The sequence below is a fragment of the Rhincodon typus genome, chromosome 41 (genome assembly GCF_021869965.1).
Source record: "Rhincodon typus isolate 14 chromosome 41, sRhiTyp1.1, whole genome shotgun sequence".
In the NCBI taxonomy this organism is placed as follows: Eukaryota; Metazoa; Chordata; class Chondrichthyes; order Orectolobiformes; family Rhincodontidae; genus Rhincodon; species Rhincodon typus.
In genome coordinates this window covers 233,576-250,901 of record NC_063372.1, presented here as the reverse complement: position 1 = coordinate 250,901, position 17,326 = coordinate 233,576, and the positions used below count along the sequence as shown (strand labels likewise).

At 42.4% G+C, this 17,326-nt stretch overlaps 1 protein-coding gene across 1 annotated transcript in view; it reads right to left on the bottom strand.

Moving 5' to 3' along the window:
- The window catches only part of LOC109926443 (SPRY domain-containing protein 3-like), a 102,879-nt gene that overhangs the window by 58,594 nt on the left and 26,959 nt on the right, over nt 1-17,326 (bottom strand). Inside the window, exon 2 of the mRNA XM_048618819.1 lies at nt 13,146-13,203. Coding sequence (XP_048474776.1) covers nt 13,146-13,203 — 58 coding nt within the window. The remainder of the gene's footprint in view (nt 1-13,145; nt 13,204-17,326) is intronic.

Genomic DNA, 17,326 nt, shown 5'->3' with positions numbered 1-17,326 from the left:
GAAGGATGCTGCCAGACCTGCTGAGCTTTTCCAGCAACTTCTGTTTTTGTTCCTTCTCTCTGGATCTGCTTTTTTTTTTGAATCAACCTGATCAGTTGACACAGCTCTGAAACAGGAGGAACTTGAACCCAAGACTTCTGGCTCCGAGGTAAGGACTACAAGAGCCCCTTAGTCTGCTTTTTCTTTTATATATCTGGGTCTGCTTTTTGTTTTAAAATCAACCCTTTCAGAGATGTTATGACACACCTCTGGTGCAGGTGGGATTTGAACCTAGGCCTATGGGCTTAGAGGAAGGACACTACCACTGCACCACAAAGTCTCTATCTGGGTCTGCTTCTATTTTTTAATTTTTCATATATCCAACAGTGCTTTTACACACAACTGAACAGCTTGCCCACCACCAAATCACCGTTACTTCGTTTTTGTGATTTTTTTTCCCTTTAACTTCACCAGTAATCACCCGTATAGCACATTAAGTATTTACAAGCAACTAGGCCTGCTTTATAGGAGCAAATTACTGCAGATGCTGGAATCTGTACTGAAAACAAAACATGCTGGAGATCACAGTGTGTCAGGCAGCTCCCATACAGGGAGAGCAAGCTAATGTTGAGTCTAGATGACTCTTCATCAGAGCTCTATTTTCAAATTAACCTGTTCAGAGATGTTATTACACACCTCTGGAACAGGTGAGACTTGAACCAGGCCTCCTGGTTCAAAGGTAAGGATACTACCACTGCACCACAAGGGCTCAGATGATGAGTGCCAGCTGGGCAGCCATTGCCTGCTACCAAGAGAATTCATACTCAACAAGATCCACAAGGAGATTAATTAGTGATTCTCCTTAGGCCTTGTAAGGGTTACACCTCTCCCCCTCCAGTTCTGAAGGTTCCCCTTCGCTCCTGTGACAATGTGTCGCTTTGCCCACGGCTCCATTCCTGTTGCTTTCCAGGTCTGGGCAGCGGTGTATAATAAGTTTCCATGAAAACTATTGAAGAGCCACTGCAGTGGGCTTGTCCTTGGTAGCAACTTCTGACTGAGCTTCTGCCGCCTCTGTTTCCACCTCCAAGTCAAAACCAGAGTCTGAGTCCTCGTAATCCTGAGGCTGGCTCTCAAGCTTCCAGTGGGTGGAGTTTCCCATCTGCAGGATGCTGATGTTGGCATGTCTGTTGAAACATTCATTTCTGTAGAGGGTTCTTGCTGACAGAGGTGCCCCCTCAATGTGTTTTGTTTTGCAGTCTTCTCCCAGGATTCACCATGTATGATACTGAAGTAACTCCCCAGAGGCTGGTATCCAAGCACCGTCACCAAGTCACCCCTTATTTACATGGGCAAAGTCCTTGACTTTGGCACAGCTCCCTCAGAGCCAGCCGTCTGAGTGAACAGAAATGCCACAGGACCTCCTCCAAACTTTCCAAACGTTACTTTGCAGTAACTCCTGAGATTAAAATATCATCCAGTAAGATTCGAACTCTTGGCACCCCTTGGAGGATGTTCTCCATCACCCTTTGAAAGATTGCACAAGCCGAAGACACCCCAAAAGGCAAGCAATTGCACTCATACAATCCTTTCTCAGTATTTATGGCAACGTATATGCTGGATGATACCTCAAGCTCCAGGTGGAGGTAGGCATAGCTCATATCCAATTTGAAAAAAATGCGACCCCCAGCCAGCTTTATATACAAGTCTTCCATGTGTGGCATAGGATATCTGTCTAAGCGGGAAGCTCTGTTGACTGTCAACTTATGTAATAGTTATGATCCACACAGAGACGGACCGAGTTGTCAGGTTTTAAAACTGGAACTACCAACGCAGCCCAGTCAGCAAATCGCACTGGGCGTATGATGCTGAGTTCCTCTACTTTGGCACATAGGGCTTAGGAGACTGACTATGCCTTGAAGTATTCAGGTTGGGCCTCTGGGTCTACATAGATCTGGCCCTGTCACCTTTTATCTTCTGAAGTCCTCTTGGAACTGTTTGGGATAATTCTCAATGACTTCATATAGATCAACAGTATCCGTTTTAAAGATCTCTTGCCAATCCAGGTGGATTTTCTGTAGCCAGTCTCTTTCCAAAAGGTTGGGGCCTGGCCCTTGAACCACCATTAAGGGAAGTTGGGCTGTCTGTTGCCCATGTGTAACTGGGGCTACAGTGGCCCCAATAATATGTAAGAGCTCCCCAGTGTGTGTGGCCAATCTAGTCTTGGTGTCTAACAGATTTAAAGGCAAGATACCCCATCAGATTCTCCTAAAGGTTTTCTCCTCAACAATAGATACAGCAGTACCTGTATCTATCTCCATGAAAGGGTGTGGCCATTTACCTGAAGTTTTATATTAACTGGGGCCACTTTGGAAGCAATGACAGAATTTAGCTGCATCAATTCCTCATCCTTCGGCTGATTAGGCTGATTTATATGCAAAGCCCTGTTTTGAGATAGCTTTACCCTTTGAGATGTGCAGCATGCATATCGCCGGTTTCAGTAACTTTGCCCGGGGTGGACCCTATGACCACAAGTGCTACATGGATGTTCTTGCTGCACAACGTTTTGTGGAGAAACTTCCCATCCAGTTCTGGAGCCTTGCAGCACGGGAGCCATTCAGTGTTACCTGGAGGGCATTTGGCTCTGCAGCGTGGGAGTCACCCAAGGTGGAGGATGGTATCGTCTATGGGACCCCGACATTCCCAAGCTCCTTTTTCTGCAGAAAAGGGCCAGTTTTACTACTTTCTTGAGGTTCAGATCCGGTTCAGTCAGTAGTTTCCTTTAGGTCACAATATTATTTATCCCACAAACTAAGCAATCCCTTAACATTCCTCAAAGTGCTGATCCATCCTCACAGTATTCCGCTAATTTCCGCAGTCACATCAGGAATTCAGTAACTGGTTTCCCAGGATGTCTATTTGCTGTATTAAACCAGTATTGCTGCAATATGACAGATGATGTGGGATCATAGTGGTCCTCTACCATATCTACCAGTTTGTCAAAGGATTCTGACTCTGGGATTGCAGGGTAGGTTAAACTCTTTATGATGCTGAAAGTCAGGCTCCACAAGTGGTCAGGAGCATGACTTTTTGTCATTTTGAGAAAACACTGATGGGTAAAATTCGGGAGAATCCCAAGATATTTTACAAGTATTTCAAGGGTAAGAGAATAACCAGGGAGAAAAGTAGGGCCTACTAGGGACCAAGGGGGCAGTTTTTGCAAGGAGCCAGAGGACATTGATAAAGTGATAAATGAGTACTTTATATCTTTCTTTACTCGGTAGAAGGAAGATGTAAGTACAGAATTCAAGATGATGGACTGTGAAGTTCTTGAGCAGATTGATAAAAGAAGCAAGGAGATATTGGAGGTTTTGGCAGATTTAAAAGTGGTTAATGCTCAAGTCCAGACGAGTTGTATCCCAGGAGTGTGTATCCCACGAGTTGTGGCCCTGACCCAAAGTTTTAAATTGCCTCTGGCCACAGGGGAGGTGCCATTGGACTAGAGGACAGCTAATGTGGTTCCACTTTTCAAGAAGGGTGGTAAAGATAAACCAGGGAATCTATTGGAGAAATTTCTGAAGGAGAAAATGTATCTGCATTTAAAGAGGCAAGGTTTGATCAAGGATAGTGAGCATGGCTTTGTCAGATGGAATTCTTGCCTAATGAATTTGACTCAATTTTTCGAGGAGGTGACCAAATGTTTGGATGAGAGTAGGGCAGTCGATGCAGTTTATATAAATTTCAGCAAGGCCTTTGACAAGGTCCTATATGGAAAACTGATAAGGAAGGTAAAAGCTCATAAGATCCAGGGGTAGCGTGGCAAGATGCTGTGGGAAGAAACAGAAAGGGAAGCAAGAGAGGAGGGAGAGTGGCATTTTTGTTTAAGGAAAACATTATCCCTGTAATTAGAGAGGAGATTTTTGAGGGATCATCCAGTAAAACTATACAGGTATAAATTAGAAATAAGAAAGGGACGATCACCTTGATGGGATTGTACTATAGACCAAGCAATAGTCAGAGGGAAATTAAAGAATGAATATGTAGAGAGATCTCAGATATATATAAAAATAATAGGGTTGTAATAGAAGGAAATTTTAATTTTCCAAACATCGACCGTGACTACCATTGTGTTAAATGCTTGGATGGTGAAGAATTTGTTCAACGTGCTAAAGAAAATTTTCTTTATTAATATGTAAATGTACCTACTCGAGAAGGAACAATATTTGATCTTCTCTTGAGAAATAAGACATGGCAAGTGACTGAAGTGTTAGTAGGGAAACACTTTTGGACTAGTGATCATAATTCTATTAGTTTTAAAGCAGTTATGGAAAAGGATAAGCCTTCCATAAAAGTTAAAGTTCTTAATTGGAGTAAGGCAAATTTTAATGGTATGAGTCAAGAACTTTCAAAAGTTGATTGGAGTAGATTGTTCGCAGGTAAAGGGACTACTGAAAAGTGAGAGCTTTCAAAAATGTGATAATGAGAGTTCAGAAGCATCATGGTCCTGTTAGAGTAAAGGGTAAGGCTGGGAAGAGTGAGGAACATTGGATGAATAAAGATATTGAAGTGCTAGTCAAGAATAAGAAAGGATCATATGTTAGATATAGGTAACTGGGATTAAATGAATCTCTTGAAGAGTAGAAAGAGTATAGAGGTGTCCTTAAGAGGGAAATCAGGAGGGCAAAGAGGGGATAAGAGATAGCCTTGGCAGATGAGGTTAAGGATAATCCAAACAGAATCTACAAGTACATAATAAGCAAAAGACCAACTAGAGAGAGAATTGAGCCCCTTAAAGATCAATGAGGTCATCTATGTGTTGAACCTCAGGAGATGGGAAAGATACTAAATAAATATTTCGTGCCAGTTTTTACTCTGGAGAAAGAAATGGAGGCTAGAGAATTCAGGGAAATAAATACTGATGTTTTGAAAACAGTTCACATGACAGAAGAGGAAGTGCTAGAGGTCTTAGAAAACATAAAGTTGGATAAATCTCCGGGACCTGATCAAGTGTATCCCAGGACACTGTAGGAAGTTAGGGAAGAAATTGTGGGGGCCCTAGCAGAAATATTTGTTTCACCTATTACCATGGGTGAGGTGCCAGAGGACTGGAGGGTGGTTAATGTTGTGCCTTTATTTAAGAAAGGCTGTAAGGAAAAGCCAATGAACTATAGGCCTACGAGTCTGACATTGTCCAAAAATCACACGACTACAGGTTATAGTCCAACAGGTTTGTTGAACACACAAGCTTTTGGAGTTTCACTCCTTCTTCAAGTGTCAGTGAGAGAGGTGGCATCAGACACAGAATTTATAAGCAAAAGATCAAAGGGTCATAGAACTGATGCATGTTGAACAAACCTAAGATGGCTGTTAGAAAGGATTAATATACAAATTCCCGAATTTCTTTTAAGTCATTGCCCCGAGATAACTAAAGGTTTTATCAATTCCCTCAATATACCAGAGGTGACATCTCAGGTCAGACAATGCATTTTAGGTGTGAGGCCTTGTTTAGCGTCTAGCTGTGTATCAACTTGGAGTCAGACTAGTTTTATTTCCAAAGTAGGAGCTTATAAAATGCCACATTGACTGTCTACAAATTACGTGCTTCTTGAACAAGTTCACCCCATTTGTGTGTGTGTGCGCGTGTGTGTGTGTGTGTGTCCGAATGTCCTTGACCACTGAAGTGTTCCCTCACTGGGAGGGAACCTCACAAACCTGATTGAGTTTTTTGAAGAGGTGACCAAGGAGATAGATGAAGGCAGAGCAGTAGACATTGTCTACATGGACTTTAGCAAGGCCTTCGACAGGGCTCCGCATGGTAGACTGGTTAATAAGCTTAGATCACATGGGATCCAGGGAGAGCTAGCCAATTGGTTACAAAATTGGCTTGATGGTAGGAGACAGAGGGTGGTTGTTCAGACTGGAAACCTGCAACCAGCGGTTTGCCACAAGGATCGGTGCTGGATCCACTGTTGTTTGCCATTTATATAAATGATTTGGATGAGAATATAGGAGACATGGTTAATAGGTTTGTGGATGACACCAAAATTGGTGGCATAATGGACAGTAAAGGAAGTTATCTAAGAATACAATGAGATCTTAATCAACTGGGCTAGTGGCTCGAGGAATTGCAGATGGAGTTTGATTTAGATAAATGTGAGGTGTTGCATTTTGGAAAGACAAATCAGGTCACAACTTACACAGTTAAGGGTAAGGCCTTGGGGAGTGTCATTGAACAACGTGACCTAAGGGTGCGAGTAGTTCCTTGAAAGTGACGCGACAGGTAGACAGGGTTGTGAATAAGATGCTTCTTTGGTCAGAGCATTGAGTACAGGAGTTGGAACGTTGGTAAGGCCACATTTGCAGTACTCTGTTAACTTCTGCGGCATGGTGGCTCAGTGGTTAGCACTGCTACCTCACAGCGCCAGGGACCCAGGTTCGATTCCACCCTTGGGTGACTGTCTGTGTGGAGTTTGCACATTCTCCCCGTATCTGAGTGGGTTTCTTCCGGGTGCTCCGGTTTCCTCCCACAGTCCAAAGATGTGCAGGGTAGGTGGATTGACCACGCTAAATTGCCCGTAGTGTTCAGGGATATGTAGATTAGGTGGGTTACAGGGGGATGGGTCTGGGTGGGATACTCTGAGGGTTGGTGTGGACTTGTTGGGTTGAAGGGCCTGTTTACACGCTGTAGGGATTCTATGATCTATGATCTAGATTCAGGTCGCCCTGCTAGAGGAAGGATAAGGTCTTTTCCCCAGTGTAAAGGAGTCCAAAACTAGAGGGCATAGGTTTAAGGTGAGAGGGGAAAGACTTAAAAGGGACCTGGAGGACAACCTTTTCATACAGAATGTGGTGTGTGTATGGAACAAGCTGCCAGAGGAAGTGTTAGAAGTTTGTGTAATTACAACATTTAAAAGATGTGTGGATAGGCACATGGATTGGAAAGGTATAGAGGGATATGGGCCAAACACAGGCAAATGGGACTAGTTCAGATTAGGAGACTGGGTCGGCATGGAAGGGTTGGCTTGAAGAGTCTGTTTCTGTGCTGTATCACTCTATTATCCACAGTTGTTATTCAAAAAGGAGGGCAGAAGTTATAATTAGAACTTGTTGAACTCAACGTTCAGTCTGGAAGGCTGTAAAGTGCTTAACTGAAAGATGAGGTGTTGGTGCTCAAGCTTATTATATTGAACAAAAATACTTGCAACAATACCTCTTCAATTACTCCATTTCCTTTTCCTTCAGTGCTTTTCTTAATCTCTCCATTTGCCTTCTCTGCTCCTCCCTTTTGCCATCAGTTCTGACTCAATCTTCTCTTCCCATATACACCATTTATTCCCAAAAAATAAAACTCTCCTAAAGACGCAGAAAACTTCAGAAATGTTAAACAACTTTTGGGATTGCCAATAATGGCTTTTTCCCCCACTGAACTCAAGGTTTCCTCCTGCCCTTTCCTTCCAGTTTCTTGAATCATGCTTTCTCCAAGCTCACCTGGCTTATGTGAAACACCTTCTGTGCCACAATCCCAATTAATTGCTGACCCTCCAACTTACACTAGAGCATAAAGGAAGGAAAGAAAGTAAACTTATGTAAAACTCTGCAGCTTATATCTCATTCCAGACTAAATCCTGCCCACTCATAACTCTTGTTGATCTACATTTGCTCCTAAATCCCCAAATGGCAACTCCAATTTAACATTTGAATCCATGTGTTTTGCTTTTTCATGGTTCAGCTGATTGGACAGCTAGCTTGTGGTGCAGACGAATGCCAACAGCATGGGTTCAACTCCTGCATCAGCTGAGGCTACCATGAAGGGAAACCTTCTTAACCTCTCCCCTCACGTGAGGTATGGTGACCCTTAAAAAGGGCAGCACAGTGGCTCAGTGGTTAGCACTGCTGCTTCACAGCACCAAAGATCTGGGTTTGATTCCACCCTCGGGCGACTGTCCGTGTGGAGTTTGCATATTCTCCCCATGTCTGTGTTGGTCTCCTCCGGGTGCTCCATTTTCCTCCCACAGTCCAGAGATGTGCAGGTTAGGTCGATTGGCCAAGCTAAATTGCCCCATAGTGTTTAGGGATGTGTGAGCTAGGTGGTTAGCCATGGTAAATATGGGCTTATGGAAATAGGGTGATTTGATTTGATTTATTATTGTCACATGTAGTGAGAGACACTAAAAAGTATTGTTTTGCATGCTGACCAGACAAATGATAGCTTACATAAGTACATCAGGGCAATGGAACAGAATGCAGAATATAGTGTTTCAGCTACAGAGAAGGTGCAGGGAAAGATCAACTCTAATATACAAGAGGTCTGTTTGTAAGTCTGATTACAGCAAGGAAGAAACTGTTCTTAAATCTCTTGGTACGTGTTTCCAAACTTTTGTATCTTCTGCCCGGTGGAAGAGAGCGGAAGAGAGTATAACTCGGGTGGAAAGGGCCTTTGATTATGTTGGCTGCTTTCCCAAGGCAGCAGGAAGTACAGACAGAGTCAAAGGAAGGAAGGCTGGTTTAGTGATGGTCTGGGCTGCGTTCACAACTCTTGGCAATTTCTTGCGGAAGCTCTTTGGAGAGTCAGTGCAGACTCAATGGACCAAAAGGCCGCTTCCTGCACTGTAGGGATTCTATTCTATGATAACCCATTTCGTACACCAAGCTGCAGATCACCTGTCATAATACTGTGTTTACTATGGTGTAGTTGTGATCGATTACTTCCTGTAAACCATCTTTGCAATGTTTTTCTAAATAAAGGTTCTTTTAAATCCATTCTTGGTTCAGTACATTGTGCTGTCTTGCTGTGTCTGTGCATCCATTAACTTGCAAGTAAGTCTGAGTCTCAAAACATCTAATTTAGCAGCACAGAATAATACCCAGCCCACTGTGTCTATACTGAGCCTTCCAAAAATAAATTGCCCAATTCAGTCCCAAACCCCAGATTTATCACCTTGACCTTGCAAATTAGCTCTCTTCTAGTGGATTTGAAATTATAATCAGACCAGCCATGATACTGGTGGGTGGTGGAGCAATTTCATGGGGCCAAATGGCCTACTCCTACCTTGTTGGATGTTTGTACAGACATGAGGAGCAATGTCTTCACTTCGAGAGTGGTGAGCCTGTGGAAATCTCTGCCATAGAAAGCAGGTGAGGCCAAAACATTGAATGTTTATAAGAAGGAAACACTTACATTTCTCAGGGCCAAACAGATCAGATGGTATAGGGAGAAAGTGGGAACAGGGGACTGAGCTGGATTATCAGCCATGATCATATTGAATGGTGAGCAAGCTCAAAGGGCTGAATGGCCTACTCTGGCTTCTACTTTCCATGTTACTATAATCCCGCATTGGAATTATTCTACAGGATTCCTGAATAAAATATCTAGCCAGGACTTCATCTGTACACATATGTCCATCTGCCCACATCCAGCTGCTGCGTGCATGTAAATATTTCCCTGGGCACTATGGAAACGAGCAGAAAACAATTATAGACCCACTTAGATGCAGCATGGGTGGGAACAGATTTCTCACTTCCGTTCCATCCAGCACGAAAGCCTTGTCACAAAAACAATTTTGCAACAACTGTTGCAAAATAGTTCAACATACTGTGCAGCAAAGAGCTGCAGGTTCCTGGCACACAGCAGAGATGAGGCAATCTTATTAACATATAAAACACTACAATAATCTCAAGGAGCTCTACATGTTTCATCTTGTAATTATGACAGATGCACATTGGATTATGCTGCAATCTATCTGGATGGTTTTGCAACTGTCACCTAGGATTCACTTCACTGAATACTTTTTGCCAGTTTCAGATATTAGACCCAAATGTTCACCTCACTACTCCTGGTCAACTAAACTTGGGAGTCTATTTTTTCTTTAGAAGGATAAATACACTGTGACTGACGAATTCTGCAGAATTTTTTTTTCAATATTTCCCTCACAGGAATTCTTAGTGTTCACGTATTTAAACAGCGTGAGAGAATTAACCTCATGGGTAACTTACTTCTCTGCCTTTCCATTCCTGATCCTTCTCTCTCAATACAAGGAAGAAAGAACAGACTGTTAGTAATATAGAATTTTTCAGAACCTCAGGATGCCTTACAATCAAGAACTTCTGAAGTATCATCACTGCTGTAAGGTCCTACATTTAGGAGATAACTAATCAGATATAATCTGTATTGGTGATATTGGTTGACAGAACAATGCTTGTCAGTACAAAGAGAATTCCCCTGTTCTTCTTCAAGAGTGTGTGGGGTCTTTCAAATTAATTAATTAAATGGTGCAGCCTCCCCTATCACCACTACTGCACTGAAGTATTAAATGCCTTACCATGACAAACAAATCCATTGAGCTAAAAAATATGCTAACTGTAGTCATGCTGCTTCTGTTAAACATAGTGAATTGAGCTGTTGCATTTTAGGGTCTTCTGCTTTTTAATTATTTTATCTCCTGTTAGATCATGACTAGCTGCTGATTTCTCAGAATTTCAAGAGTGTCTATCTACCTTTGACTTAGGATCCAGATAAAACTGTCAATCTTGTGCCCAGAAGTGAACAGCAACCGTTGTCTGATTGTTATTACTTCCTGTGGCTCCACATTGTCCTTTGTGTCTGATAAGAGCATCAGATCAGACCTTGTTTTAAATTTAAAATGGCCTGTGAATTTATTTGCATATGGTAGAGAAGCACTTTGTCAGCTAAAATACTGGGCATACTTTCATCAAACAGCTCAAGTGGACAACATAAGATACAAACAAGATCTAAGCTAACTCTTTGTAACTGCATTTTTAGTGCTTTTATTTTATCCCCTCCAGCTTTTTGAGTAGCTCATTAATATTGGGTGAGGATTTTAGTGGAGTTTTGTTGTAATCCCTGGGTTTGCTGATAGATTAATATGGAAGAGGTCAACTGTGTCAAAGGCTGCCAAAAATGGCCAGGAAAGGAAGTGATAATGGTTTTGATGAGGGTTAGGAGAAGAATAGAAACCTGTTTGGAGGTCTGAATTGGGGGTAGGCGGAACTTGAGGAATGGGACCTGTTAACAAGGCAGAGATCCAGAAGAGAAGTTTGATCAACACTGCAGTTGAGGGTGGATCTCATGGGCAAGGTGAGTGTAAAGGTAGCAGTTTTGTTTGGGGGTAGGGTGTGCAGCACGGGAAAGAAGCTACAGAAAGATGAGGGTTGAGACTAATTTAAAACAAGATCTGATCTGATGCTCTATCAGATGCAAAGGATAATGTGGAGCCACAGGAAGTAATAACAATCAGACAACGGTTGCTGTTCACTTCCTGGCACAAGATTGACAGCTTTATGTGGATCCTAAGTCAAAGGCAGATAGACACTCTTGAAATTCTGAGAAATCAGCAGCTCGTCATGATCTAACAGGAGATAAAATAATTAAAAAACAGGAGAAGACCCTAAAATGCAACAGCTCAATTCACTATGTTTAACAGAAGCAGCATGACTACAGTTAGCATATTTTTTAGCTCAATGGATACCTTTGAGGTGGCACACTTGGAAAAATACATTAGATGCAAAACTATCAACTCCCCAGATAATGGAATGTCAGTAGAACTTTCCATTGTTTCCAACTTTTTTACTTCTGCTGGTTGTGGGAACCATGGCAGAGAGTAATGGTGTCAGTACCAAATCCTGTGAACTGAACAGTTGTGATGCCAGGTACGACTGACATAAATGCTGCAGGGAAATGGTACACTCTCTAGAAATCAATGGAGTAGGTGGAGGTGCCATGGTACATTACACTATAGGTAGTAACTACTAGTAATCCAGTGGACTCACATTAATTCTCTGGGAACATGAGTTCAAATCCTACAATAGAAATTCATTCATAAATTTCGAAAGCTCAGGAATGGTGACTATCAACCACTGTTGATGGTTGTGAAAACCCATCTGCTTTATTCGTGCCTTAAATTTAGGGATGGAAATTGGCCATCCTAATGGAGTTTGACTTACATTTAAGTCCAGACCCACAGCAACGTGGCTGTCTCTGAAATGCTGAGGAGGCCACTCAGCTCAAGGGAAATTAAGACTATGTCCACATCCCATGAAAGAAAACAAAACATTCTGTTCACAGAACCAAATCTCTTAGGACATTTCACTCAAATGCCTGTTTCTACATTCCTATTTTCTGTAGAAACCCGTCATGCTGTAATTCTAACAACTGAACAAGAGGTGGTACTGCTGAACCATAAGCATGTTTCTCATCAATTGATTTTGTTTTTATAGAAGTAAATGGGTATTGACCTTTAAAATTAATGATTTTGTAAATACAATTTTGTTTATTTTTCTGCTTTGAAAATAATTTCCACATACATTGCAGTCTTGCCACAATCATGAAACAGCGCAGCTGCCCTCTTCTTGGGCTCCGCACTGCCACTCTTGCTGAGTTGACCAATAATTTCAAACTTTAAAATTAAATTCTGCTCCCCCATTGGCTTGTGACAATTGGCACCTACTGACTAACATGCAAATTCTCCACCCTATTTCCATCTGCCAACCTTGCCATCCTCAGTCTTGGGCCCTTCCCCTTTTTTTCTGTTAAATGGTAGTGCATTGGTATTTGCAGCCACGGTCACCCCAATAACACAGAAATCCAACATCACTTGAGCAACAATAAATTAATCTTCACAAGGCCAAATCCTGAAACCCTTCTGTCAGGTTACCTCTCATTTAACTTGAGTATATTGTTTTCAAAATTCTCTCAGTTGGCCCACCCACACTGCTCAATTGGCATAGATTGGCATTCACTTTTATGACCCAACTTCCTTTATGATTTGTCTCCCCTTACCATCTGCTTATTCACACCTTCCTCAATCTGTTATATCACGCCTGAAAACGCTTGTCTTTACGACAAGTCTCATTTACCTCCTTGAAGTTTGTCCCTTTTACATGCTTTGGACTCTGCTCCATCTGGGGAGATCCATTGGTATTAGAAATAAGCAAGGAAAGGTGTTCCAGCAAACGCTGTATGCCAATTTAAAAGGAAGACTTGGGTGATTAGGACAAACAGTGTCAGTCTGTTCAAACACAAAATGTGCTGTAGTGTTTAGTAATGCAAGTGTGCAAAGCCCAAATCCCGTCCTGTCTTTATACAGTCAAAGAGCGCATTTGGGAGAACATTGGCCCGGACTTGCAGAAATGCTCACACTTCAATTTCATACCTGCATGATAGGCCACTGATCCTCGACTCCAGCCTGGATGCCGATTTTTTGGGTAATCCTAAAAAAGGAAATGAAAAGTAATCAAACATCTTGGCTTTTCTGTGGAGGAAATGGGTGCAACCTGTGACAAACAATTCACAAACTCCAGGTCATGTCTGTTCTAAAACAAGAATGTTAATTACTGCTCTGTATTCAGTGTGCAAATATTGCAATTTGAAAGGAATTTGTAAGATACCCATTCTTTTAATTAATCATTTCAGGTAAAGGTTATAAACTTCAGTCATGAAGAATGGCCCTCTTTCCAATTCAGAGACCCAGCTTCAAGTAGACTATAAAGCATGGGAGCAGAAGTAAGCCAAATCCAGCCCACTGAGTCTATTCTGGCATTCAATGAGGTCATGGTTGATTTGCCAATTCCCAACAACACTGTCTTGCCTTTTCCCCATAATACTAGATTCCCTGACAGATTAAAAATATGTCTATCTCAGCCTTGAATATACTTAATGATTCAGCCTCAACAGCCCTCAGTGGTAAATAATTCCACAGGTTCACAACACTCAGTGAATAAATTCTTCCTAATCTCTGTCTTCAATTTGCAATGCCTGATCGTGAGACTATGCCCTCTGGTTCTAGACTCTCTCAAAAAGATTTTCATTCCTTAAGCAGTCACCTCAGCATATTACAAGTTTAATAAAGAAATACAAATTTCATAACAATATTTACATTGCAGTATGTTTTGTACTTTTCCAAATCTTCATTAAAGGCCTAGGTTTCAACAGAATTTTTACAAAACACCAGGTGGACAGAAATTCCAAACAATTCTGTGCATTCTGAGCAATTTACAAAGTTTCTCAGTTTGTACACAGGACATCAACAGAACATGAAGTGAAAGGGCCTGTGACCCAAATGCAGTGACCGTCTTACAGTTTATTTGGTTTTGCCCACAAGACTTGAAGAAAAAACAGAGGTTGAATTCTCAAAGTTTCACTTTGGGCAGGTGATGACATTTCAGTGTTATAAATTACTGCCCCTTTTCTATTCTGAAGTGCTCAGAGACAATACTGTGTTTTAAATCACTGAAGGTTCTTTGTTGCCTGTTAGATTTGTAGATTGCTTGACAATAGAATTCTTTTTAGGCACTCCCCTGATTAAATTTATTAAAAAAAATACTCTTCTGGACCACTTCTGAGGTTTCAGAACAGAAAGAAACAAAGACTTAGATTCCTAAAGCACATTTCACAACCTTAACTTGTCATAAAGAGTTTTTACAGCCAATGAAGTATTTTTGAAGTGCAGTTACTGTTGTACTGTACAAACTAGTCTGCAGCAGATAACTTGCACATAGTAAGTTCCCACAGACATCAAGGTGATTAAAACAGATTATCTGGTCATTGTGATGTTGAATGAGGGATTAACACTGACCAGGACACCAAGCAGAACTCCCCCACCAGATATACCAGATACATTGACGACATTTTCTTCTTTTGGACTCATGGCAAGGAATCACTGAAACGACTACATAGCAATACCAACAGGTTTCATCCCATCATCAGACTTACCATGGAGTACTGTTTAGAATCAGTCTCATTCTTGGACACATGCATCTCCATCAGGGACGGACACCTCAATACCTCACTCTACCACAAGCCTACCAATAACCTCACAATGCTGCATTTCTCTAGCTTCTACCCTAAACATATTAAAAAAGCCATCCCCTACAGACAAATCCTATGCATACACAAGATTTGTTTGGATGAGGAAGAACAGACTGACACCTGAAGGTGTTGAAGGATCCCTCATAGGAACAGGATACGATGCTCAACTCATTGATTGCCAGTTCCAACAGGCCACAGTGAAAAACCAGAATGACCTCCTCAGAAGACAGACAAGGGATACGACTGATTGGGTACCCTTCGTCGTCCAGTACTTCCCAGGAATGGAGAAACTACGCCATGATCTTCACAGCCTTCAACACATTATTGATGATGATTAGCATCTTGCCAGGATCTTCCCTACGCCTCCACTTCTCACCTTCAAACAACTGCCAAACCTTAAACAGGCCATTGTTCGCAGCAAACTACCCAGCCTTCAGGACAACATCGCCCACAACACCGCACAATCCTGCCATGGCAACCCCTGCAAGACATACCAGATCATTGACATGGACACTACCATCACACATGGGAACACCACCCGCCACAAGCATGGCAAATATGCATGTGACTCAGGCAATGTTGTCTATTTCATACGCTGCAGGCAAGGATGCCCTGGGGCATGGTATATTGGCAAAACCATGCAGATGCTATAACAACAGATAAATGGACACCACACAACAAATGCCAGATTGTTCCCTCCCAATGGGGGAACACTTCAGTGCACAAGGGCATTCGGCCTTGGATCTTTGGGTAAACATCCTCCAAGGCGGACTTCAGGATACACAACAAAGCAGAGTCACTGAGCAGAGGCTGATAGCCAAGTTCGGTACCCATGACTTCCCAACACCTATACCCAAACATCTCCACAATGAAGACAAGCGCGCTAAACACCTTCTTAACTGCCCTGTCTACCTGTGATGCAAATTTCAAACAATTATGCAAATGAACCCCTGTGTTCTAGGCCGACTAGAGAGGAGGCCATAGTGGATTTGGTGCTAGGCAACGAACCAGGCCAGGTGTCAGACCTCTCAGTGGGAGAGCATTTCGATGATAGTGATCACAACTCCTTGACCTTTACTGTAGTCATGGAGAGGGAAAGGAGCAGACAGTATGGGAAAGTACTTAATTGGGGGAGAGGAAAATTACAATGCTATTAGGCAAGAACTGCAGAGCATAAATTGGGAACAGATGTCCTCAGGAAAATGCACGACAGAAATGTGGAGGTTGTTTAGGGAGCACTTGCTATGAGTACTGGATAGGTTTGTCCCACTGATGCAAGGAAGGGATGGTAAGGTGAAGGAAACTTGGACGACAAGACATGTGGAACATCTAGCCAAGAGGAAGCTTTCTTAGGGTTAAGGGAGCAAGGATCGGACAGGGCTCTAGAGGGCTACAATGTAGCCAGGAAGGAACTGAAGAATGGACTTAGGAGAGCTAGAATGGGGTATGAAAATGCCTTGGCGGGTAGGATTAAGGAAAACCCTGAGGCATTCTATACTTATGTGAGGAACAAGAGGATGGCCAGAGTGAGGGTAGGGCCAATCAGGGATAGTGGAGGAGGTAGGTGAGGTCCTTAATGAATACTTTGCTTCAGTATTCACCAGTGAGAGGGACCTTGACGTTTGTGAGGATAGCATGAAACAGGCTGATATGCTCGAACAGGTTGATGCTAGGAAGGAGGATGTGCTGAAATTTTGCAAAACATGAGGATAGATAAGTCCCCCGGGCCAGATGGGATATACTCAAGGTTTCTAGGGGAAGCAAGGGAAGAGATTGCTGCCCCTTTGGCAATGATCTTTGCATCCTCACTGTCCACTGGAGTAGTACCAGATGATTGGAAGGAGTCAAATGTAAATTCCCTTGTTCAAGAAAGGGAATAGGGATAATCCTGGGAATTACTGACCAGTCAGTCTTACTTCTGTGGTGGCAAAATTATTGGAGAGGATTCTGAGAGATAGTATTTATGATTATTTGGAAAAGCACAGTTTGATTAGAAATAGTCAGCATGGCTTTGTGAGGCACAGGTCATGCCTCACAAGCCTTATTGAATTCTTTGAGGAGGAGACAAAACACATTGATGAAGGCAGAGCAGTGGATGTGGTGTATATGGATTTTAGCAAGGCATTTGATAAGGTTCCCCATGGTAGGCTCATTCAGAAAGTAAGGAGGCATGGGATTCAGGGAAATTTGGCTGTCTGGATACAGAATTGGCTGTCCAATAGAAGACAGAGGGTGGTAGTAGATGGAAAATATTCAGCTGGAGCTTGGTGGCCAGTGGTGTTCCACAGGGATCTGTTCTGGGACCTCTGCTCTTTGTGATCTTTAAAAATGACTTGGACGAGGAAGTGGAAGGGTGAGTTAGTAAGTTTGCCGATGACACAAAGTTTGGTGGAGTTGTGGACAGCGTGGAGGGCTGTTGTAGGTTGCAACGGGACATTGACAGGATGCAGAGCTGGGCTAAGAAGTGGCAGATGGAATTCAACCCGGAAAAATGTGAAGTGATTCATTTTGGAAGGTTGAATTTGA